The sequence below is a fragment of the Metschnikowia bicuspidata genome (assembly GCF_001664035.1).
Source record: "Metschnikowia bicuspidata var. bicuspidata NRRL YB-4993 chromosome Unknown METBIscaffold_1, whole genome shotgun sequence".
Taxonomy (NCBI): domain Eukaryota; kingdom Fungi; phylum Ascomycota; class Pichiomycetes; order Serinales; family Metschnikowiaceae; genus Metschnikowia; species Metschnikowia bicuspidata.
This window is the reverse complement of record NW_017387731.1, coordinates 1,463,594-1,487,179: the sequence shown is the minus strand read 5'-3', so window position 1 is coordinate 1,487,179 and position 23,586 is coordinate 1,463,594. Positions and strand designations below refer to the sequence as shown.

At 52.4% G+C, this 23,586-nt stretch overlaps 8 protein-coding genes across 8 annotated transcripts in view; 4 read left to right on the top strand and 4 right to left on the bottom strand.

The window, feature by feature from the left end:
* Positions 1-2,350, top strand: part of PRP39 (Prp39p) — a gene marked incomplete at both ends in the record, with an annotated part of 2,810 nt that extends 460 nt beyond the window's left edge. Inside the window, one exon of the mRNA XM_018859386.1 lies at positions 104-2,350. Coding sequence (XP_018713604.1) covers positions 104-2,350 — 2,247 coding nt within the window. The remainder of the gene's footprint in view (positions 1-103) is intronic.
* A 50-nt stretch (positions 2,351-2,400) lies between these two features.
* On the bottom strand, positions 2,401-4,170 carry RAD7 (UV-damaged DNA-binding protein; the record flags this gene model as incomplete). The annotated part of the gene is made up of 2 exons (XM_018858493.1): positions 2,401-4,012; positions 4,091-4,170. The coding sequence occupies 2 exons, from the start codon at positions 4,168-4,170 to the stop codon at positions 2,401-2,403; spliced, it is 1,692 nt and encodes a 563-aa protein (XP_018713603.1).
* Positions 4,171-6,208: 2,038 nt separating this feature from the next.
* On the top strand, positions 6,209-6,733 carry ESS1 (peptidylprolyl isomerase; the record flags this gene model as incomplete). The annotated part of the gene is made up of 1 exon (XM_018858492.1): positions 6,209-6,733. One exon carries the CDS (start codon positions 6,209-6,211, stop codon positions 6,731-6,733), a length of 525 nt encoding a protein of 174 aa, XP_018713602.1.
* Positions 6,734-7,502: 769 nt separating this feature from the next.
* On the top strand, positions 7,503-7,943 carry METBIDRAFT_9426 (uncharacterized protein; the record flags this gene model as incomplete). The annotated part of the gene is made up of 1 exon (XM_018859385.1): positions 7,503-7,943. One exon carries the CDS (start codon positions 7,503-7,505, stop codon positions 7,941-7,943), a length of 441 nt encoding a protein of 146 aa, XP_018713601.1.
* A 3,505-nt stretch (positions 7,944-11,448) lies between these two features.
* Positions 11,449-13,959, top strand: APE2 (metallo-aminopeptidase; the record flags this gene model as incomplete). Its single annotated transcript, XM_018858491.1, has 1 exon — positions 11,449-13,959. One exon carries the CDS (start codon positions 11,449-11,451, stop codon positions 13,957-13,959), a length of 2,511 nt encoding a protein of 836 aa, XP_018713600.1.
* A 291-nt stretch (positions 13,960-14,250) lies between these two features.
* Positions 14,251-14,898, bottom strand: METBIDRAFT_37082 (uncharacterized protein; the record flags this gene model as incomplete). Its single annotated transcript, XM_018856818.1, has 1 exon — positions 14,251-14,898. A coding segment is annotated over one exon (648 nt), but the record flags the coding sequence as incomplete, so codon positions are not given.
* Positions 14,899-17,502: 2,604 nt separating this feature from the next.
* On the bottom strand, positions 17,503-19,532 carry ATP1 (F1F0 ATP synthase subunit alpha; the record flags this gene model as incomplete). The annotated part of the gene is made up of 2 exons (XM_018856684.1): positions 17,503-19,065; positions 19,467-19,532. The coding sequence occupies 2 exons, from the start codon at positions 19,530-19,532 to the stop codon at positions 17,503-17,505; spliced, it is 1,629 nt and encodes a 542-aa protein (XP_018713598.1).
* A 487-nt stretch (positions 19,533-20,019) lies between these two features.
* On the bottom strand, positions 20,020-20,389 carry METBIDRAFT_29645 (uncharacterized protein). The gene has a single exon (XM_018855453.1). It carries the CDS (start codon positions 20,366-20,368, stop codon positions 20,108-20,110), a length of 261 nt encoding a protein of 86 aa, XP_018713597.1. The 5' UTR covers positions 20,369-20,389; the 3' UTR covers positions 20,020-20,107.
* Positions 20,390-23,586: the final 3,197 nt, after the last annotated feature.

The following is a 23,586-nucleotide window of genomic DNA, read 5'->3' as shown; positions in this document are numbered from 1 at the left end:
GCCGCCCACTGCCTCCCCGCTACGTCCCCACGACTTCGCGCCCGTGCCCCCGCCGCTCGCCGCCGACGGCGCCGCCTCGCTGGGGTTGCCGCCGCGGCCCAAGCCCAGGCCCGAGAAATGGGACCAAGCCAAGGCCGCCGCCCTCGCCGACAAAGACAACTGGCGCAAGTGGGACGCTCTTTTCCAACAGTTGGAAGCTGCCTGGACAGCCGCCGCGTCCAAAGACGCGGCCGCCGCCGCGCACGAGGCCACAAAGGCCGCGTTCTCGGTGTTCCTCCTGAGGTTCCCCTATCTGGCGGCACACTGGCGGCAGTACCTGCTTTTGCTGTACCGCATGGGCGGCGTGGACGCGTCCGTGGCCTGCTTGAAGCAGGCCGTAGCCGCGCACCCGCGGAGCGTGCTGCTCTGGGTCGAGTACTTGGCCGCGTTGCAGAGCGTGCAAGGCGGCCGCCCAGACGGCGCCCCGGCCCGCCCGGACTCGAGCGACGCGGTGCGCGCCGAGTTTGCGCGTGCCGCGGCCGCCGTGGGCATGGATTTCAACGCGGACCCGTTCTGGGACAAGTACATCGCTTTCGAGGCCGCGGCCGGCGTGCCCGCGCCGTCCCCGCGGCTCCTCGAGGTGTATCTCCGCGTCCTCCGCGTCCCGCTCTACCAGTACGCGCAGTACTACAGCCAGTTCGGCGAAATCAGCCGGAACTATGCGGCGGCCGACATCCTCGGCGAGGCCGACCGCGCCCGGTACCTCGAGGCGTTTGGCAAGACGCTGCTCGAGGAGCTCTCCGTGGTGGAGCAGCGCCAGCTCGTCGACACGTACTGCCACGACATCTTCACGCAGACACAGGCGCACGTGGCGCGCAAGTGGCCCTATGAGGCCGCGTTGGCGCAGGCCCTGGCGCTGGCAGAGGCGCTGGCGCCGGCCCTGGGCCTGGCGGAGGCCGTGGCGCCCGCCCGCGACTGGGCCGCGTACCTCGCCGCGGAATCCGCGGTCCTCGAGGCCATGCCCGCCGGCTCGCAGAGACAGCTCCAGTACGCGCTGGTGGTCAGCGTGTATGAGCGGGCGCTCGTGGCCCACTGCGCCGACGGCGGGCTCTGGGCGCGGTACGCGGACTTTGTCGCGGAGCACGCGCCGTCGCCGCAGCAGTCGTTCCAGGCCCGCGACGACATCTACAGGCGGGCCATCCACCGGTTCGTGCCGGTGGCCGAGCCGGCGCTCCGCGAGCGCTACACGCGCATGCTTGCCGCGGAGCAGGGCTTCGGCGCGGCCGCCGCGTTCTTGGGCGACGCCCTCCGCACGTACGCGGGCGTTGCCGGCGCCCGGCTCTACGGCAAGGACGCCTACGTGCACACTCTTGCGCAGACGCTCCTGCTCTGGGCCGCGCACGTGCCGCCCGCCGACGTCGTGCGGGCGCTCGAGGGGCTTGTGGGCGCATACTTCTCGGGCGCGGCCAGGCACAAGCGAGACGCGGTGACAAAGGCCGCCCGGGACGACGGCACGCTTGCAAGGGCGGCCAAGACAGAACAACCCGCCAGGACAGGGTCCACGCCCGCAAACTCCGCCAGGACAGAGACTTCCCCCGCACAGCCCGCCAGGACAGAGACTTCCCCCGCACAGCCCGCCAGGACAGAGACTTCCCCCGCAAACTCCTCCAAATCAGAGCAGTTGAGCCCCTCGCACATCAGCGCCGTGTCCAGGTGCCTCAACGACGACGGCGTGTGCGTCGTCGCAGTGCACTTGTTGCGGCTCCTCCGCGACGAACCCGCCGCCACCGAGCGCATCCGCAGCTTCTACAACAAGCACCACGCGGAACACGCGTTCTCCCGGTCCGTGCAGTTCTGGCGCTTCTTCGTCGACTTCGAGGGCGCGGGCCACAGGAACTTGGCCAACTTGCGCAGCGTGGTGCGCTTCGTCTCCTCCGCCACGGCGTTGCCAAAGACCGCCGTCGATGCCTTGCTCGACATCTACTACGAGCTCACGGGCGCAAACTTGGCCCAGGCCGTCTCTCTCCTGGGCAAGGAGAACTACTTGGACATCCTCCTCAACATCCGCATGGACAAGTCCGACGACTTGCATGTGAACCGGCCCGCGCAAAGGAGGCTCGCCATGAACAACTACCTCCTCCCGGACCCCAAGCCTGCCCACGCGCACGCGCCGGCGGACGCGCTCATGAAACTAAGGGCCAGGCACGCGGGCCACCCGGGCGTGTTTGTGGACGCCAGGCCCGGAATGACGCATCGTATCATGGACGGGCCGTGGGTGTCGCTCCTAGACGACAAGTTGGAGCCCCCCGTCTTCCCGACGCTCCGAAACGTTGACAAGGCCAACGCGCCCATCAACTACCCCGAGGAGTAGCGCCGACAGATTAATACTTTAGGTACCGCGGACTCCGTATTCTATATGCTCTAAATGTCTTCGCCCTGTCTTCCAATGACCAAAAGCTCGCGCCGCGTCCGGGCTTTGGCCGTGCAGCGGTTGTTCCCGAAAACCTCGAGCACGGCTAACTTGGGGCATTCCCGGGACAACTGCTCCGCCGCTTCGTCGTCAAAGCTCCTCACGAATCCCACGTCGAGTCGGGTGAGAAGCGGAAAAGACACGGCGGGAGCCTCAGGAGGCTCACGGCCGTTCGCCGGGGCATCTGGCTTATCCCCATGGGTTCGGGCGGCGCCGTCCAATGCTCGCTTCCAGAAGTCTTTCGTCAACTTCGATAGCGAATTGAGCGACACGTCCACCAACGTCTTTGCCGAATGGGCGAGCAACGCGTGCACGGACCGGTCGCCCAAGCCCGTGCATTTGGTAAGGTCGACATTCACAAGCCCGCCGTAGTTGATGGCCGCGAGCTCACGCCAGGCCTCCGCAAAGCCTTCGTCTGTGAGTAGATCGAGGTTGCGCATGGAAAGCAGCTCCAAGCTGGGGCAGAACTTCGCCAAGCCCTCGACCAAAAACGTGTCCGTGAGCCCCGTGCACCCATCCACGTTCAAGTGTCTCAAGGACTCGCCGGTGATGGCGAGAATATGGATGAGCAAGTCGTCAGAGATCAACTCGGGCTTGTGCGGGTGCGAGACCTCCAACGTGGTAAGCCTCCCCGCAGTGATGTACTCGGGAATGAGCTCGTACACGGCCGCAGAGTCCAAGCCGTCGAGCCGGGAAAGCTTGAGCAGGGTGAGGTTGGGCCCGCGTTTCTCAAGAAGGGATATGAGCGACTCGCTGGAGAAGCGGTGGGTGTTCCGGATCTCAAACTGCTGCAAGTCACACACGGCATTGTCGAAGAAGTCCTGCCACACGCGGTCGTTGATGAGGAACGGCCCGTTGAGCGCTAGCTTCTTGAGATGCGGCAACTTGTCCTTGTAGTAGGTGAGGTTATCGTTGTGGAACTGGCCGCACATGAAGAGCGTGAGCGACTCGAGGCGCGAGCAGTACGCGGCGATCTTGTTGAACGAGTCACTAGACACGTTCAGGCAGTCCCAGAATTCGAGCGCCGTCAAGTCGGGATTGAGGAAGAGCGTGGCCGTGGAGTCGTTGAGCGACCGGTTCTTCGACAAGATCTTCAGGATCTTGTTGATGTTGCCTTGCCCAATGTCGCCCAACACATCCACGGCGCCGATGTTCTGCGTGATCGTGCGGATGCACACGTCTTGCAAAGACGCGATCCGCACGGCCTTCTTATCCAAGAGGGCCTTGGCAATCTTTTTGCGGCGCTTGCGCGCGTTGGCCTGGTTCTGCCGCGCCGTCTTCTCCCGTTTCTTGAGGATCTCGTTGCAGTCCTCGCAGATGTACCCTTTCAACGCGTCGACAAAGCGCGAGTACACCGTCACGGTGAACGGGTTGCCGCAGTCCACGCAGTCTTCCTCCTGGCCGAACAGGTCGGGCTCTCTGCCGGCGTCGTCGTCGGACAAACGGAGCTGCGCCTCCTCGGATTCGTTCTCGCTGTAGGCACCGTCGGAAAACCCGTCACTGGTTATGTCTGCCAGCTGGGGCTCCGGGGTTTGGGACGTCGAGGCCACGCGTCTGGATCGCCTATTGCGGGGCGGCGGGGCGGCCTGCAAATCGTCAGAATTCTCGCTGTTCGGAGTACCCTGCTCATTCTGGCGCTGCCGGAACGCGTTGGTGATGCCCTCCACACGGAGAAACTCGGTCAACGCCGAGTTGGGGCCGCGGACTCGGGATCTTCTCATGGCAAGTTAGCGGCGTTGGTGGCAAAATCGGCCGGTCACGTGGAACACGAGCGCAGTAATAGACGGCGCAATTTGGAACCAAAATAGCGGAATCGGGAGGGTGGGGCTTGCGCCGTCGCGTGTCTCCGGAAGGGGACTGCAGTTCTTTGCCTGCTCGGTGCTTTTGGCGTGGATTTAGGATCCTGGTCTTATCTCCGGAGCGAATAGCTCAGACGGCGCGGGCCCAGCGATGTCGCCTCCAGATCGGCGCCTGCATGTACACTCGACGCGGCAGCAACGAGCGTGCGGCTGCGGCGGTGGGTCACGTGCGTGGTGGCACGTGCCCAGCGGCCTTGTTCCGTTCGTCGACCTCCGCCCGTCAAGGCAGTCAGCTGGTCCAGAAAGTAGGAGCGTCTTTCTGAGGTCCTGCATGCTGGGTTTGCGAGGGCCTGGGGCTGTGTGGTGTCGTCAAAATGACGCTTTGAATAAGGTGCGCGGTCCACGGTTCGAGCTCATTTGGTGTTGTCTTCTTTTTGTTGCTTGACTGTTCTTTTCAGGTGATGGAGACGCAGAAAGTCTTGGCGACTCGCCTCGCTACCCATGTAAAAAAGGACGTCCTGTGATTTGTGCTCAACATCGATCACAGGATATGGTTCTGTCACACCCGGCTTAGATCCTAATGTGGGTGTTGATTCGAAAAACAGGTTGCAAAGAATTTGGAGTGGTGGCAATTCAGAGTGGTGAGAATTCACTCGTAGACAATGCCATCAGTTTTGATCCGCGGCAACCGCCCCAGCTTGTCTGCAACGTGACGTGATGCACTCACTTTATGTAGCCGAGATACAGTAGGGCCATCTCCAAGTTAATGGGTCGATAAAGGCATGTAGTCGAAGTCAGGCAATAAAGTCAAGTCAATATGGTAAGTATAGTCAGTAAAGTCAATGTAGTCAATGAGCCAACTTTGCCAATATAATAATGTAGTCAATAAGGCCGATACTGCCTATACAACTGATATAGCGGATATATTCAGTATAGCCGAGGTATTTAACGTAGCCAATATAGTCAAGGTTGCCAAGGTAGTCAGCATAGTCATTATAGCCAATCCAGCAGTATAGTCAGTATGGCAAATGTAGACAGTATAGTCAATTTAGTCAATGTAGTGAATCTAGACAATGCAGTTAATGCAGTCAAAGCAGTCAATGTAGTCAAATTAGTCATTGTAGTCAACGTAGTCAACGTAGTTATGTAGTCAATGCAGTAAATGCAGTCAGCGTAGTGAATCTAGTCGATGCGTTTCATGCAGTCAAAGCAGTCAATGTAGTCAATGTAGTCAATGAAGTCAATGTAGTCAATGAAGTCATGTAGTCAACGTAGTTATATATTCAACGTAGTCAAGTTAGTCAAGTTAGTCAACGTAGTCAACGTAGTCAATGTAGTTAATGTAATCAATTTAGTCAATGTTGTCAACGTAGTCATGTGGTCAATGTAACCAATGTAGTCAATGTAACCAATGTAGTCAATGTAACCAATGTAGTCAATGTAGCCAGTATAGCTGATGTAGCCAGTATAGCTAATGTGACCAGCACCGCCGACAAAGTCAATGCATACAGTTCAATCAATTCAATCTAGACCAGTAAAGCAAGTTCCAGAGCCTTGTTGTCCCCTGGAGCGCCAATCGTGCCAAACCAAAGAAACTGGCCATAGCCACATACCTACTTAGCCGCGCCAAGCGACGTGCAAAACCCACAGTGGCGTGTGCAAAAATAGAAAGGCAGTCCCAAACCTCAACTGGCTCTTTTCCCCATTGCCGAGTCTACACCATCTAAACATTCCTAAGCAGCCGTCAGTAAGTAATTCTAATAAGCAGGCGTCCTGAAGTGCCCCTAATAAACACCCAAAGTGCTCCAACCGGCGCCGCGTGTCTGGTGGTGTACGGGTGCACCGCAGCGCTTCCAAAACATATATCTAAGCTCACCTTCACCGCCTCTCTTCTTACCACACGTATTTACAGTGTCCCTTTTCGCCCTGTGAACCGAAAATACATCAAGCACACCTCACCATGGATACAGGATTGCCGGCAAGCTGGAGCATCAGGCTCAGCAAAACTCACAACGAGCCCTACTTCTTAAACCTCGCCACACGGGAACTGTCCTGGGAGCCGCCCTATGGAAGCGACGTGGACAAGGTTTCATCCTATATAGCTAAATACAAAGAAAACGGCAACAAGCCCGTGGTGGCTGCCGACGGCAAGGTACGTGCGCTGCACTTGCTAGTGAAAAACGACACATCCAGAAGACCCAAGTCTTGGAAAAGCCCGGAGGGCGTGACCCGCACACGTGACGAGGCCATTGCCATGTTGAGGGGGTTCCAGAAACGCATCTTGAATGGCGAAATCAGCCTTGCGGACTTGGCCCGCTCAGAGAGCGACTGCTCCTCGCATGAAAAGGGCGGGGACTTGGGTTTTTTCGCCAAGGGCCAGATGCAGCCGCCTTTTGAGGAGGCCGCTTTTGCGTTGAATGTGGGCGAGTACAGCGACATCATCGAGACCGATAGCGGTGTGCACTTGATCCAGAGAACGGGGTGAAAATCGTCCGCTTTTAGGGCCTGGTGCGCAGACGATAGTAAATAGAGCTCTTCGAAACGACCACTCGGCGGGACGCCACTGGGGGAAGGCCCTGGGAAACTTGCCGGTTCTAATGGCGGGTGGGTGCGGCCTTGGATACATGGGCCCTCCGTTACCTAAGTGGACATCTGCCCTCCGTTACCTAAAGTGGACATCTGCCCCGGGGCCATGGTGGGTCCCTGGCCGACATGTGCGGGTATCCGAAAATATATGTAATCGAAAAGACACCATAGGTTGGCTCCAGCTACAGTGCAGTTGACAAGCCACGTGTTGGAAGGCTCGGGCTATACCGCCCACAAGTAAAGGGCGCAAGCAACGGGGCATTTTCGGCCCGCCGGATGCAGACCACTGTCCGGGGCCTTATTCCCGTAGAACCTTGTTTTGTCTTTGATTTAGAGGCGGACGTGCTGAACTACATGATCACATCGCGTCACTGGTAATCTACGCGGACCACCAGTTGGACGCCGGGAAGGAAAAAACGTGTGCACAAAATAAAGGTCGTGTCCGCAGAAGCTTCCTATGACATCAGCCTTGAAAAGCTTCACACAGGGAAACATTTAGGCAGTGGAACTAACGGGCTGTATTGCACGTGGCTTGCGAGATGTCACGTGACATCGCCATGGCGCTACTACTATTCTTCGCAATTATTCGCAAGCTCGCCCATATAAGAACAGCAGGTCCGCGTCTTGCTTTGCGTTTTCACTGCTAGATTTGCCTGATCCACTGAACCATGTCCTTACCTTCCGTTCCTGATTGGCTTGCCAAATGGGGGTCCGAGCAACTGGAAACTAAACCTCATCGTATGAGCAAAGACGAGCTTCTCGCCATACTTAAGAGTGCACCTGAGACCGTCACAGTGGTCGATTTGCGGAACGACAGAGAAAGAGGCTATATCACCAAGGCCGTGCATATTCCGGCTACTGTGATCGAAGGTCCCACGGATATCCAGAACAAGCTTGTGGGCCCCGTCTTGGCCCAGTTCCCACAAACTAAGAAAATCGTGGTCCACTGCAATCTGTCGGCCAAGCGGGCAGGTCTCATCGGCGCCTGGGGCAAAGACCACGTGGCTGCAAACGGCCCGCAAGATGTGGATGTGCAGATCTTGCATGAGGGAATTGTCGGATGGTTGGCAGCGGGCGACGACTTCAAGGACGAGACAACCTTGGTTTAGGAACAGAAATTATAATGCAATTGACGCTTATTCTTGATGCTTGGACTTGATAAATAGTATTGGTTTTGCATAACTGAGTATATTGACTGGAAATTTAGTGTTGTTATTCCCCAGGTCATTAATCCCTAGGAGTAGCCTTTGAAAATGCGGGTGCATAATTGGTGTATTGCTGCCCTCCAGAAACAGCAAAGCGTTTTATGCGAAAACATAAACTTTATAATTGGAAACACAGCCGAGTGTCAGAAGTGTCCGCTCATATATACCCAAGGTTGCAAGAGAGTCATTTCATGATCCGCCGTGGAAATTTAGTCTAATCTCGGCCACAAATTTTCGAGAATCTGATCGTATTTCTGGTTAAGAGACGGTTCATCTCTTTCATGGAAGCCACTTGCAATCTTTCTTCTATGTGATGATCACATCCTGGCTCAGAAGCCTATGGGTACCCAACACTGGAAAGCTGGTATACATACTATCATGAGGAGGATGGTCAAAATCACGATGAAGTCAGCCAGGTATTCACCTCATCACCTTCGATATCGTACGTGCCAGAAACTCGTGCCTTGAATTAAGCAGATATACCTTCTCTATGGTAGTGTGTGTGTCTATGTGTCTGTTGGGTGAGGGAGACTAATGTGATCCACACAGCCTTGGGACCAGTATGAGGCGATACTTTAATTTTAAAGTTCTCAGTAGATCGGTGTAATCTCTAAAAAAAACATTTTACACCGCCTTTCTTACGTTTTGGACATAATTTGCAGGATCACGTCTATCTTTTGCAAAGAGACCCTGTAGCTTGTTCTTCCCCGCTTGAGAAGTTATATGCTGGTACAAAAATGTTCCAAGGCTGAGTACTATCATGAATAGAGGTGTACTTTCTTGATCATAAACGGGACGTGTTTTTTTGAATCAAACAACCTTTTTATTAGGAGTTTGAAAATCACGACCCATAAAACTCGCTTCGATGTGCTTCTTATAAATGAGCAGAAATAATTTGCTCTCCATGCCCTTGTCTCAGTAAAGATATTCTGGCCGCTTCTCCAATTATCTTTTCTCTATCACTATGATCTGTTCTTTCACCAAATCAGCTCTTTACTGCATCGTGTTGTTTTGATTCAGAGGCGTCAATCATGAAGCCACCAACACAGCTCAGGGCCTTTTTTGGACTCAAAACATTCAGGGCCAGTGTCAAATAAGCTTAGCCACAAAACCAACACAAGAAGAATAGAATGGTTATGGCAAGTCCAGAAAAAACGAACTTATATATCGGGGGGTGTGTCGAATAAACATCCGCTTGTTAAATCTTTTTAGACAGCCTCAGCACATCAGGATATCCCGCACCTCTCATACCAGTGCTTTTTCAATTTATATCATCTTATCACTTCGAAGCAAAAAGAGTAAAGACGTATACATTGTCAAGGTCTCATCGAGATGCCGGATAAATTAGAAAAGCACGTGGGCTCATCAAGCACTCGAACAGAAGCATTTCACCTACCATTTGAAGCACTATTCCATGGTGAGCTGTGATGATATAGTCAGGAACGGGAGCGTGCTCGGGTGTATGAGAATAGAGATTTCTGCCGCTTGCTGGCCACTCAAATAGTGGCTGCGAACTTCTGGATTAATGGCTGCGAACTTTGACGATGCGCACTATTAAAACAAAAGAAGCAGGCGCACACGGGCGGGCCAGAGTGAAAAAGCTTTGGGCTATTTTCGGGCCAATACAAAGCATATGTATGAGAAGTCCCTTGCCTCTGGTCTGGTTTTTAATGTGCCAACCTTTGGATTTGGTTTATCGAAGGAGCGCTCAGCAGACAGCTCGCCTTACCAGACAGTGGCAATGAATAGAGAGCCATAATTTAGTTGATAGACTGTTCTTGTATCCGCACATGTGTTTTATGATTGAAATCTTGGGAAAATTGTTAGTGAAACTGGGGTCGCGGGCCTTTTTGAGGCCCCCACTGCATTCCTTTGTAATGACCCTACCTTGATGACCCTACTACCCTCTACAATAAGACTACTAGGTGATGACCCTATCATTATCCTCCAGTTATTAACTTACTATCCTTTAAATCTTGTATTACCCTTTATTGCCTTCCATCACGACGTCTACTGGGCTCTAACTATGAATTCACTACTATGCCATTGATAACACTACTACCACCCTCCATTAATGACTCTACCACTACCATCAATCAATGACTTACCACTACCCTCCATCAACAATCTACTACTACCCTCTATCAACAATCTACTACTACTCACCAATGACCTACATGACATACTGCTCAATAACCTTCTAATACCATCTATGAAAAGACCCTACTACCTCCACTAATACTCCTCCTACAACCCTCCGATAAGTCTACACTACCCTCAATTAGTAACCCAGCTATTTCTATAGCAATAGTCTAGCACGACCCTCAATTGACAATCTCTTTAAGATCTTTTGATAATACCTACCACTTCCCTTATATTGATTACCCTTCAGCTATCCTCCAATTCACCTCCCCAGTCATTACCCTCAATTCCTCCCACCACCTCTATTAAAGACCCACTACCACCTCTATTAATAACCCTCCTAAGACACCCAATTGATAATTCTTCTAAACTATTTCACTAAAACTTACCACTTCCCTTATATTGATTACCCTTCAGCTATCCTCCAATTCACCTCCCCAGTCATTACCCTCAATTCCTCCCACCACCTCTATTAAAGACCCACTACCACCTCTACTAGTACCCTCCTGCCGCCACCCTGCATTAGGCACAATTACATGCCCTGTAGCCCCTGCCCCCTTCCCGACTCCCCCCGCTTCCCTCCCTTTCCCCCCAATTTCCATAAATAAACCACCTCCAGCCCTCCTCTCCATTTGCTGCCCTCGTTTCTCGCCAATGCACCAGCAGTGCGCCGCGCCGCGCCGCGCCTTATCCAGGTGAGTGGCCCGCCCATGGCTTTTTTTTTTCCTACTACTCTCTTTTCCTCTCCCATTGGCCGATGAAATTCGCGCGTGCCCTTCGAATGCGAGGCTCGCCCTGGGCGCCAGGCGCCAGCGCCCGCCCGGCCCCAGGCCCGCGCGGCCCTGTGCGGCTCGGATGGCTGGGCCCTGCCCCCCGCGGCCCTAGAGCCACTTGGCGCCACGCGGCCCCCGCCGCCAATCCCTGGCGCGCCTCGCCCTGCCACACTGCCGAATTTGCCGAGCTGGCCCCATTTGCCGGGCTGGCCCCATTTGCCGAGTTTGCCGCGCTGGCCCCATTTGCCGCGCTGGCCGGCCCGGCCGCACGGGGCCGGCCTGGCCTGCCTGGCCCGCGTGGTTCGTGTGGCCTCGCTGCCTATCGCGGCCAGGCCGGCCGCGCCGCCCCGACGCCGCGCCAAATGCCTTTTTTTTCGAGCCGTGTGGCCCCGTGGGGCGGCCCCGCCGCGGGCCCCATAAAAAGCGCTCGCCGCTGTTTTTCGCTGGCCCGCCCCTCCCCCTACTGCTGTCTCCACAACCACAAAACCTCCGACATGTGCACTTCCACCACCCTCCAGCGGGAGGTGCTCCCCACCAACGTGACGCCGCTCCGCTACAACCTCACGCTCGAGCCGGACTTCTCGCAGTTCACGTTTGCCGGCGACTTGCTGATCCACTTGCGCGTCAACGAGCCCACGCTCGAAATCACCTTGAACTCGTTGGAAATCGACATCCACGCCGCGCACTTCAACGGCAGCGCCGTCGCCAGCATCGCCTACGACGAGGACAAGCAGACCGCCACGTTTGCGTTGGGCGCCGAGGCGGTGCCCGGCCAGGACGCCGTGTTGTCCATGTCCTTCACCGGCATTTTGAACGACAAGATGGCCGGCTTCTACCGCTCCACGTACACCGACGAGAACGGCCAGACCGCGTACTTGGCCACCACGCAGATGGAGCCCACGGACTGCCGCCGCGCGTTCCCCTCGTTCGACGAGCCCGCGCTCAAGGCCAAGTTCGACATCTCCTTGATCTCCGACAGCGCCTTGGTGCACTTGTCCAACATGGACGTCAAGGCCACGCACGAGCTCGCCGGCAACAAGAAGAAGACCGAGTTCCACTCCACGCCCTTGATGTCCACCTACTTGGTGGCGTTCATTGTCGGCGACTTGCGCTGCGTCGAGAACAACTCCTACAACGTGCCCATCAAGGTGTGGGCCACGCCTGGCTCCGAGCACTTGGGCCAGTACTCCGCGGACATCGCCGCCAAGACGCTCGCGTTCTTTGACGGCAAGTTCGACATCCCCTACCCGTTGCCCAAGCTCGACATGGTGGCCATCCACGACTTCTCCGCAGGCGCCATGGAGAACTTCGGCTTGATCACATACAGAACCGTGGACTTGCTCTTGGACCCGGAGAACACCAACGTCGACACCAAGCAGCGTGTCACCGAGGTCGTCATGCACGAGTTGGCCCACCAGTGGTTCGGCAACTTGGTCACCATGGACTTCTGGGATGGCCTCTGGTTGAACGAGGGCTTTGCCACCTGGATGTCCTGGTACGCGTGCGACGCCTTGTACCCAGACTGGAAGGTCTGGGAGTCTTATGTGTCGGACTCCTTGCAGCACGCCTTGACTTTGGACGCCTTGAGATCGTCCCACCCCATCGAGGTGCCCGTCAAGAGAGCAGACGAAATCAACCAGATCTTCGACGCCATCTCCTACTCCAAGGGCTCTTCTTTGTTGAAGATGATCTCCAGATGGTTGGGCGAGGACGTGTTCATCAAGGGTGTCTCCAACTACTTGAAGAAACACAAGTGGGGCAATACCCAGACCTCCGACCTTTGGGAGGCCTTGAGTGACGTCAGTGGTAAGGATGTTGTCAAGGTCATGGACATCTGGACCAAGAAGATCGGGTTCCCCGTGGTGACCGTCGAGGAGTCGGGCTCCGAGTTGACACTCACCCAAAACAGATTCCTTGCCACTGCCGACGTCAAGCCGGAGGAGGACGAGACGTTGTACCCAGTCTTTTTGGGCTTGAAGACCTCTGCCGGTGTCGACGAGTCTGCTGTCTTGAACGGCAGATCCACCAAGCTTCAGCTCGATGTTTCCGACGACTTCTTCAAGATCAACGCCGACCAGGCTGGTGTCTACCGTACTGCTTACTCGCCAGCCCGCTGGTCCAAGTTGGGTGAGGCTGGTGTTGCTGGCAAGCTCTCTGTGGAAGACCGTGTGGGCTTGGTGTCCGATGCTGCGTCCTTGGCGTCCTCTGGCTCCATCAAGACCACCGACTTGCTCAATTTGGTCAAGGCCTGGTCCAACGAAGACAACTACGTTGTCTGGGAGGCCGCCTTGGCGAGCATCGGTAAGATCAAGGCCTCTTTGATCTTTGAGGATGCTGCCATCAACTCTGCTTTGAACCAATTCACTCTCGACTTGATCTCGAACAAACTCCTGGCCATTGGATGGGAGTTTTCCGACTCTGACTCATTTGCGGATGAGCAATTGAAGTCCTTGTTGTTTTCTTCTGCCGTTGCCGCGGGCCACAAGGAGGCTGTGGAGTACGTCGACAAGGTCTTTGCTGCTTTCGTTGCAGGCGACAATAAGGCCATCCACCCCAACTCCAGGGCCGCGGTGTTCAACAGCGTTGCCAAGCGTGGAGACGCTAAGGTATTCGACCAACTCTTTGCCATCTACCTGAAGCCAGGCTCTGTCGAGGAGAAGATTGCCGCTTTGAGAGCCTTTGGTAGATTCGAGGACGAGCAGGTCCTCGACAAAGTTGCGTCCCTCTTGTTGCAGAGCAACGTTGTCAAGGCCCAGGACATCTACATCCCCATGCAAGGCATGAGGGCGCACCCAGTGGGAATTGAGAAGTTGTGGGGCTGGTTCACCTCCAACTGGGAGGACATCTACAAGTTGTTGCCGCCAGGATTGTCGATGTTGGGCTCCGTTGTGACCGTGGCCTCCTCCGGGTTCACGCAAGACTCGCAGAAGGAGAACGTCGTCAAGTTCTTCGAAGGAAAGAACACCAAGGGGTTCACCAAAGCTTGGCTCAGTCCTTGGACATGATCACGGCCAAGTCCAGCTGGGCCAAGCGTGACTGTGCCAGCATCACCGAGTGGCTCCAGGCCAACAACTACACCAAGTGATCCAGCCAGCATTGCCGCTAGTTAGATTGTCCATAACACAACACCAGAAATGCAGACCACGTTTATTCAGCCTCCCCTCACCGCCCGCGCAGTTCACACCAGCACGAGCAGGGCAGGCGTACATTGGACACGTGGCGTTTCTCGCAATCAAGTATCTTTCATTACCTACCAACAAATTAAATACACAGGTCCCCAGGCTTCGCCTCCCTCCTCAGTACGCGGGCACGCCGAGGTTCATGCAGCGCAAAATCAACACGAATTGGTGCTCCTCAAACGCAAACAACTGTCTGAACTTCTGGATGTGTTTCCAGCGCTTCGTGTTGATGGTCTTGTCCCGCCGGAGCCGGTCCCAGAGATGGTACCCGCCAAGCGAGTTGAGGATCTGGGTGCGGGAAATGTCAAGGTGGTATTTCTCGACTATGGTCGTGGCTTTGGCCGTGTGCTGGAGCTCGTTTGCCCAGAGAAGAATGTGGCCGAAAAACGAGAACACCGTGTAGTCCAAGCAGTTTTTGTGGATCTGCTTGTTGGACACGGTGACGTTGGTTTTGGTGTGCTGCAAGGTCAACGGCTCGTACTGGGGCACCCAGTCCAACAAGGCCGGGATGCGCTTGGTCACCTCGTTGAAGCCGGGCGCCTCGTACAACGCCACCTTCGTGCACAAGTCCACAAACTGGCCGGTTTTCTCTGCGTCCACGAAGAGCCCCTCGTTTTCCGCCATCACAAACGTCAACGCATTCTTGCACATTTTGGACATGGGCACGTTCACGATGGTTTTGACCTTCACGTCCGAGAGCCGTGTCTTGTAGATCTGTTCGTGCGAGAGCCCGAAGATCGTCGACACCGGCTGCACGGCCGGCAACTGCGTGACCAGCGTGGCCTTGGCCGACGAGAGCCGGGCGAAAGCGGCGGTCTCTTTATGTGTCGGCAAGCTGTCTGCAGTTTTCGGGGCCGGCGGGCCGGTCCCGGGACCCGTTTTTTCGGGGGAAGCCAGTACCGGCTCCCGCGAGCGTGTTCTTTCTGTGTTTACGGCACCGCCGCCGCCATGGATCTGCGGCAGAGGCGTTTTGTTCGATTCCACAGCTTTGCGAGCTTCGGAGGCGTTTTTCAGCGGCTTGGAAGCGGGTTTCGCTGCGGCGTCGCCGCCCGGCGTGGGCAGGCGCAGCGCGGCAGGGTTGCTGCTATCGACACTGTCGGCTTTGGCGGCGGTTGTAGCGTTTTTCTTGCTTCTTTTAGCCTTTTTGCGTCTGGTCGGCGTGATTAGGGCCTCGAGGGCCTCGAAATCCTCGAAGCGGTCCGCCGCAGGCCTGGTTTCTGGAAGCAGGCTGGGAGGGCCTTCCCCAGGGACATCTGCGGACTCGTCGTCGCTCAGAAACTCGATTCCCTGAAGGTCGTTGGTGATTTCTTTCCTTGAAATCCGGTGCGTTTCCTTGGCCTTTGAGGCCCTGGGCCTGGCCGCTGCTTTTGCTGGTGCCGAGTCGTCGCTGGACTGGACCTTCAACGCCGAAAACTGGGCGCTGAGCTCACGTTCGTCGCCACTGTCAGCCAGGATGTTTTGTGGCGAGCAGGCCATCTTTGGAGATGCCGAGAGGGTCTCTGTGCGCGGATTTTGCGCCTGTTTCGAGCGGGCGCCGGAGCCGGGGGGTTTTCCGGGCGCGTCTTCTTGAGCAGAAAGAAGAAAGTGCAAGTCCTGTTCAAACTCCTGCGTGGTGTAGGTCTGCCGATGCTCGTAGTTGTAGTCGTGTACCTCAAACTGGGCCATGCGCTGGGCGTCTTCCGGTTTGCTGAGGTCCAAAATCACCGGGGCTGTCTTCTTGCTTTTCATTCTGCGTTAGACGGGGATTGCCGGGCCACAAAGTGATGTTTGTGGTATGCTTGTGCTTTTCTGGTATGGCTGGTGAGTTTGGTCGGCCCACCGACGCGTGCTGGGGTCACGTGACGCGGGGTCCCAGACCCGTTCTGGCTGGGTCTCCACGGCGGTCATGCCGATTCTAGGATTTCGGATTTCGGGACTCCTCGCGTCTTCTTGGATAAGCCCAACAACATTGGTGGGGCATTTGCTTGGTATATTCAGTGGGCTACTTTCCTGAGCGCGTCAGGTGACATCCATGTGTTCCGTCATATTGAGGACAGTATATGGAGTTTTGCCAGTTTCGGGCAACAGTACATGCAGAGTTCATTCAGGTTAAAGTAAATAGAGTGCCGTTATGTTCGGCTGACAATATAGAGTTCCATCGTATTCGGTGACAATATTGAACTTCGTCATTTTAACGTGAAAATATAGAGTCACATCATATTCGTATGATAGTAATTAATGTTCCATTGTATTCTGCTGACAGTACTTAGACTTCCGTCATATTCAGGTGAGAATACATTGTGTTGCATCATATTCAAGTGACAATTAGAGCTATTTCACATTCGGAGGCAATGTTAATCCAGATCATATTCGGTGACTATATATTCGGTGGCAATAAAGAGCTATATCATATTCGGTGACAATCTAGAGCTACATTATATTAGGTGACATAGAGAGCTATACCCCCCGGTGACAATATAAAGTTTCCTGGCTCAGTCAACCTCATAAAAATCAGTCGGCACTGCGTGTTTCACTACAATTTGCAGCGTGAAGCTTTTACGTAGGCTGGCATACACGAGGACATACTCAAAAATTATTACGGAAAAGATCCACGTGCTGGACACACTTACTTGTCTTCTGCCATATTAATACAAAGTGAATGAACTCCCTATGATTTTCTCGTAGTCCTTATGCGCTAGGCTCGGGCTAACCAAGGTTATCTCGTTGATACATGCTTCCTCTTCACCTATCTCATCTTCTTGACCGCCTCTGGACGGCTGCGAAATCAAAATAACAAGCTAAACTATATGGGCCATGTTGGACCAGACGAGAAATTCAGATAAACACAAATATCAAATCCACGGAATAAGGCCTCGGTCTATTCCCCAAGCTAACTAAGCTCTGATTTGTCAAGGGCAACAAGGAATACATCGCGACCAAAACGAATGCCGACCTAATGATATTTCAAAATGATAAAAAGCTTGTATACGAAAACGATTGCCCCACAAGACCCCATCACAACCGTTCAGAACCGCCAACTTTTATGCAAGAAGGTTGGCCTTGCTTTAAGTAAAACATCAAATCTTAGTCCTCGTCAACATTGCTCTATTAGGCAAAGCCTAGAAAGTTTTCTTCATCACGAATTTGTTCAGGCTTAACAAACGTTTTGGCCCGAAAACACACCCTTCAGGACCAAGACAGGCAAGAAACACATGCGTACGAAGTCCAGTCCCCGCCTCTTATCATCCGAGCTGGGCCACTTGCACTACGATGCACCTACAATTAGATCATATTCGATGACGATAACATAGTTTGATATATCGTGATAGTTTTTAGTGTATCTTTTGCGTTCGTGTAAACACGTCACTTCAGTCTACATGCAAGATAAGTTTAGAAAGAAGCAACGAAGGTCTCGGTGGCGCTCTTCAAAGAAGCCAACTCCTCCTTGGACAACTCACCTCTGACTCTGATAGCTTCAAGGATCTCTGGTTGGTTGGACTTCAAGGAAGACAAGAAAGACTCCTCGAACTCAGCGATTCTGGAGATCTCGATGTCATCCAAGAAACCGTTGACACCGGCGTAGATGACTGGGACCTGCTCCTCAGCGGCAACTGGAGAAAATTGCTTCTGCTTCAACAATTGAGTCAATCTCTCACCTCTGGCCAAGGTTTGCTTGGTAGAAGCGTCCAAGTCAGAACCGAATTGGGCGAAAGCAGCGACTTCTCTGTATTGAGCCAAGAACAATTTCAAAGAACCAGCAACTTGTTTCATAGCCTTAACTTGGGCGGCGGAACCGACACGGGAGACGGACAAACCGACGTTGATAGCTGGTCTGATACCCTTGTAGAACAACTCAGCCTCCAAGAAGATTTGACCGTCAGTGATAGAAATGACGTTGGTAGGAATGTACGCAGACACGTCACCACCTTGGGTCTCAATGACTGGCAAGGCAGTCAAGGAACCACCACCGTTGGCATTGGACATCTTGGCGGCTCTCTCCAACAAACGGGAGTGCAAGTAGAAAACGTCACCTGGGTAAGCCTCTCTTCCTGGTGGTCTTCTCAACAACAAGGACAATTGACGGTAAGCAACGGCCTGCTTGGACAAGTCATCGTAGATGATCAAGGCGTGTCTGCCGTTGTCTCTGAACCACTCACCGATGGTACAGGCGGTGAAAGGAGCCAAGTATTGCAATGGAGCGGCCTCGGAAGCAGTGGCGGCAACAATGATGGTGTACTTCATGGCGTCGTGGCTCTCCAAGGTCTTGACCAATTGGGCGACGGTGGATCTCTTTTGACCAACGGCGACGTAGACACAGTACAACTTCTTGGACTCGTCGGAGCCATCATTCCATCTCTTCTGGTTCAAGATGGTGTCCAAGGCAACGGCGGTCTTACCGGTTTGTCTGTCACCGATAATCAACTCTCTTTGGCCTCTACCGATTGGGACCAAGGCATCGACGGCCTTCAAACCAGTCTGCATTGGCTCGTGGACGGAGGTTCTTGGCAAGATACCTGGGGCCTTGACCTCAGCCTTGGAGGTGGCGGAGTTGTTCAATGGACCCTTGCCGTCGATTGGGTTGCCCAAACCGTCGACAACACGGCCCAACAACTCAGGACCAGTTGGGACGTCGACAATCTTGCCGGTTCTCTTGACAGGCTCGGACTCCTTGACCAAGGCGTCGGAACCGAACAAGACAATACCGACCTGGCCGGCCTCCAAGTTCAAGGCCATACCCTTGACACCGGAGGAGAACTCGACCAACTCACCGGCCTGGACGTTGTTCAAGCCAAAGACACGGGCGATACCGTCACCGACGGACAACACTCTGCCGGTCTCGTTCAAGTTGGACTCCTCAGAGACGCCTCTGATTCTCTCCTCCAAGATGGAAGACACCTCAGTAGGAGCAGCCTTGGCAGAAGCGTAACGCACAGCAGTGAAAGCTGGACGGGCCTGGAAGGGGTTAGTATGGGAGCACAAGAAAAAGGCTAGGACGTTTCGTCGTCGGGCTTTTCGGCGGCCGGCCGTCTTTTGCATTCCGGCCGTGTGCCTCTGCGGGCTTGGGGACGGGCTACGGGCGACCGTTCGCGGACAAAGAGGACGGCGCCAAGCAATTACGGCCGCCAGCTCAGGCCCGGCAAAACCAGGGATATGCGGCCGAGAATCCGTGGAGGCGGCCCGGGGGCATTGAAGCACAAAAGCGGCAGGGCGCAATTGCACGCCAGCGTGCCTGGCAGGTAGTGCCCCCTGGCGGGCTACGGCCCACAGGCCCACAGAAGAAAACCCGTCCTTTCAAAACAGCCAAAACCTCTGTCGGCGGCTAAGGCCCCAAGGGGGATCGGACATATACATACAATACGCGTTCTAGTGACGGTGGCTGCGCGGGCGGCAGTGCGGAAGACAGAACGAGCTGACAACATGGCGACTAATTCTGATTGAATGGGTAAAAGTCAGATGGAGAAAAAAAAGAGTATGGGATTTTCGAGTCGTAATATATTTTCGGTGGTGGAGGCGCGCGAAAAAAACCTACACCCACGATTCGGCCGGAGCAGTGGTGAGCAGTGCGCGCTGTGATTGGCCGGCGGGCGGAGGTTGCGGTGCGCGCACGCCCTCCTGCACCCGTGCACCCCGTCCACTTGTGTGCAGGTATAATGGCCAGCCCCGGCCGGGGCCTGGGGTTCTGGGTGTTGACAAGATTTGAATAGACACAGGCTAGGTGCTGGCGTTGATAGTAGGGAGGGAGATGGGAAAGCCCTTTTTTTCTGGGCGTGTGGGGCGTGGGGTCACGTGCTGGCCGGGTACTCGGTGCGTCTTTATTGGCTGGCGAGCACTAATAAATTAGCGTTCCAAAAAACAGCGGGGATGCCGAAATGAACCCGGCCGCGTCAATTGGCCTTGTAGGCCCTGTGGCTCGGGGCCCTGTGGCATGTCTCTGTTCCGGCATACTGGCTTGGTCTTGTTCCGGTGATTTGGGACTTTTGCCCGGTTCTGCTTGCTAATACTTGGGGGCATATTGGGCAGAACCTGGTCGTTTGGCACAGCCGCCGTTCGGGTCCTCAAAAGACCCGGCAAAGCTATTAGGGCGATGTTTTCGTGGATTCTGAGAAGAAAATGCCATATGGTTTATATTTCCCTGGTGGGTTTTGGCTGTAAGCTCTAGTAGAGGCAATGCAAATTGGACATATAGTAGTATGAGCCCTGGAGGAAATAAATGCATGGCGGGAGCCGGGCTCTTTTTATAAATTCGTAGGATCATTGCTCCGACTTTAATGGCTGCAAAATATCTCTTGAACGTGTCTGCAGTCTTTCTTGATGTATAGCAAGCCCGTGTGGTTTTGTCTCTTTGCTGGCTGGGAGGCACAGAGCGTATTGAAAGGGTGCCTTTGCCACCGAGTCCAGACGGGACCAAGCAAAGATTTTGCTGTTGGGCTCAAATTTTCTTTTTTTGATGCAATTGATTTCGCAAGCTGCGCCAGAAGGCAAGAATGGAGCTCAGTTGAAAGACGAGAAAAGTCAGAGATATAAGTATAGCGGCTGGCTTGGAAAGGTAAAGGTTAAATGGCTGGCTTCGAAGAGAGAAGAGTTTAATGGCTGGCGTGAAGATATATATGTTTCACGGCTCGCTTCAAAATATAATTCAATGGTTGGCTTGTTGAAATAACGGTTCAACGACTTGCTTCAGAAAGAATGACAATTTAACGGCTGGCTTGAAAAGATATAATCTCAAAAGCTAGTTTGAAAATTATGACCACAAAAACCAGCTTCAAAAACATAAAGCTTCAATTCTGGTTTCGAAAAAATAATTAAACGGCTGGCTGAGAACCCTAGCATATCTCTGAGAATAATTCGGTCGACGGGCTCCGGCACGCAGACTTCGAAATAAGAATAAGCACGATAGTAGCCCTTTTTAAGAGCACTTCACTCGCCATCAATAATTGTCAGCCATATCAAACGTTTTCAAGCATCCCCTGATTGGCGGTGCAAGCTGTGGCTATATCGTGCGTTCAATTAAATGAGCGAACATACAATATAGTGGCCAACGGGCTATAAGCTCATTCCAAAGTCCCCAGAATTTAAGCCTGGCATGGGCACAACTACATCCAATACCGCCACTTTAGTATTTCCAGGCCTAAAGATTGCTGCAAATTCCCCGAAACCATACTGGAAGTTGAGGGTGCATGAAGTTGTAAAACATGTCTCAATAAGATGATAGACACCTGGCTTTCGGGCCCTTGATTCATGTTAAATCGCCCTGATAATTATGTTGCAAGTAATGTGCCCGAATTTACAGGACGATATCGGGTGTGCCCAATGTGATCTCGCAATGACAGTACTTTTATTCCCGGGTCGCTGCTTGACGCGACTGGAAATAGAAGCTATGGCTGGATATAAGTTTACTTGCGATGGTTAAATTTTAGTGAAAAACTGAATTTCTAATCCGACATAGGACTTTCACTGTCACTTTAACGGCATTTGGGCCAAGAGGATGCAGATTGGGTGGCTTCAATTAGAGGCATTGACAATTCTCACCACCTGGCATATTTTATGAAAAAGGATAAGGATGTGCTTGACAAATACCTGGTCTGTTACTGCACGGCTGTAAATGCTTAAAGTCAGCAGCCTTTAGCCGTATGTCTTGCAGCCAAGTTTCTGATACGGGCACCATTTTTGAAAGACGTGTTATGAGTTAGAGACATGACGGTCATAAGAACTATAGATTGTCTTTCTGGATATAAAGCGTGTCATTGTGAAACCGCAGTTCAATATTTTAATGCAAATGAGCCATCAACCCAAGGTGTGCCATTCACTGCTGGTTGAGTTACTCACTGAGAGATGGTGCATTGCACTGTCGTTTCCATTAACTTCTTTTAAACCACACATCCAAGAATCCAGCCAAGAGCTTGCCTAAAGGACATGACTCTTGATGCTTCCATCCATCAGCCTGATTATCTGTTACGCCCATCTACATATCTACCCTTTTAAATAATATGAGAATTCACGATTAAACTATAGTCACTGACATGTTCAAAAGCCAGCAATGTTTGTCTATCTTCAGACCAATTTCGAAAGATAAAAAAATACACTCGTCCAAAAAAGCATCGGCATGTGTTAAAACTGAATAAAAAGGCATTTGAATTTATTATTGATGTTGCCAGGTTGGACTGCTAAATTGGTTTGATCCAAAAAATGTCTTGAAACTTTCGAGAAGTCATGTTGTCAGTCACATCCATTTAGTGTATTTATCTAGCCCATCCTCTAGTACATCCAATTATCACATACATGTCTTCCATTTATCTCCATGTATTCTATTTATCTACATGTAACCATTTATCTAGATGTATTCCATTTATCTACATGTATTCCATTTATCTACATGTATCCATTTATCTACATGTATTCCATTTAACTACTACAGCCATCTACTCCTTTTATTACATCTATCTACTGCATCCATTTATTACATCAATTAATTATTTCCATGTATTACATTTATCTAGTACATTCATGTATCCGATGAATGTAACATATCAATGTATTAAAAGCATATTCTAGAAGTATTCTTCAATAAATTCAGTAGATGGATGTAGCAGATCAATGTCGTAGGTGGATGCAGTAGATGCTTATTGATATGCTTCAGTTCAGCGGGTAGGCTTGCGAAGATGAGGAAAGACTGTGGTGATCTTAAACCCTACACTAGATTTATTTGATATATATATGGAGGGTCAAGACCAAACCAATAGGGTTGAGAGTAAATATTGCATCCACGCATACCGCAAGGCGCAATGTGCGTTCAATTATCCAATGGTTACTACATCCATCTACTACATCCATCTACTACATCAACCTACTACATCCACCTACTACATCCACCTACTACATCCACATATAACATCCATGTATTACATCCATTTATTACATACATTTATTACATTTGTAAATCGTATCCATTTACTGGATACATTTGTTCCAATACATCCATTTACTACATCCATTTATTACGTCCATGTATAACCAATTACATTTATATATCACACTCATTTATTGAATTCGTTTAGTGAATATATCTAGAACATGCTTTTAAGACATTCATTTTTTACATCCATTTATATCTATTTATTACGTCCATGTATTACAATTATCTAGTACATTCATATATTACATCCATTACTATACACATCTACTACACCACCTAATAAATCAATGTGCTACATCCATCTTCTGGATTTATAAAGTGAATTCATCTTGAAATCCTTTTAATACATTTATTTATAACAACCACATACTACATCCACATACTACACTCATATACTACATCCATTTACTACATCCACATACTACATCCACATACTACATCCACATACTACATCCACATATTACATCCACATACTACATCCACATATTACATCCACATATTACATCCACATATTACATCCACATATTACATCCACATATTACATCCACATATTACATCCA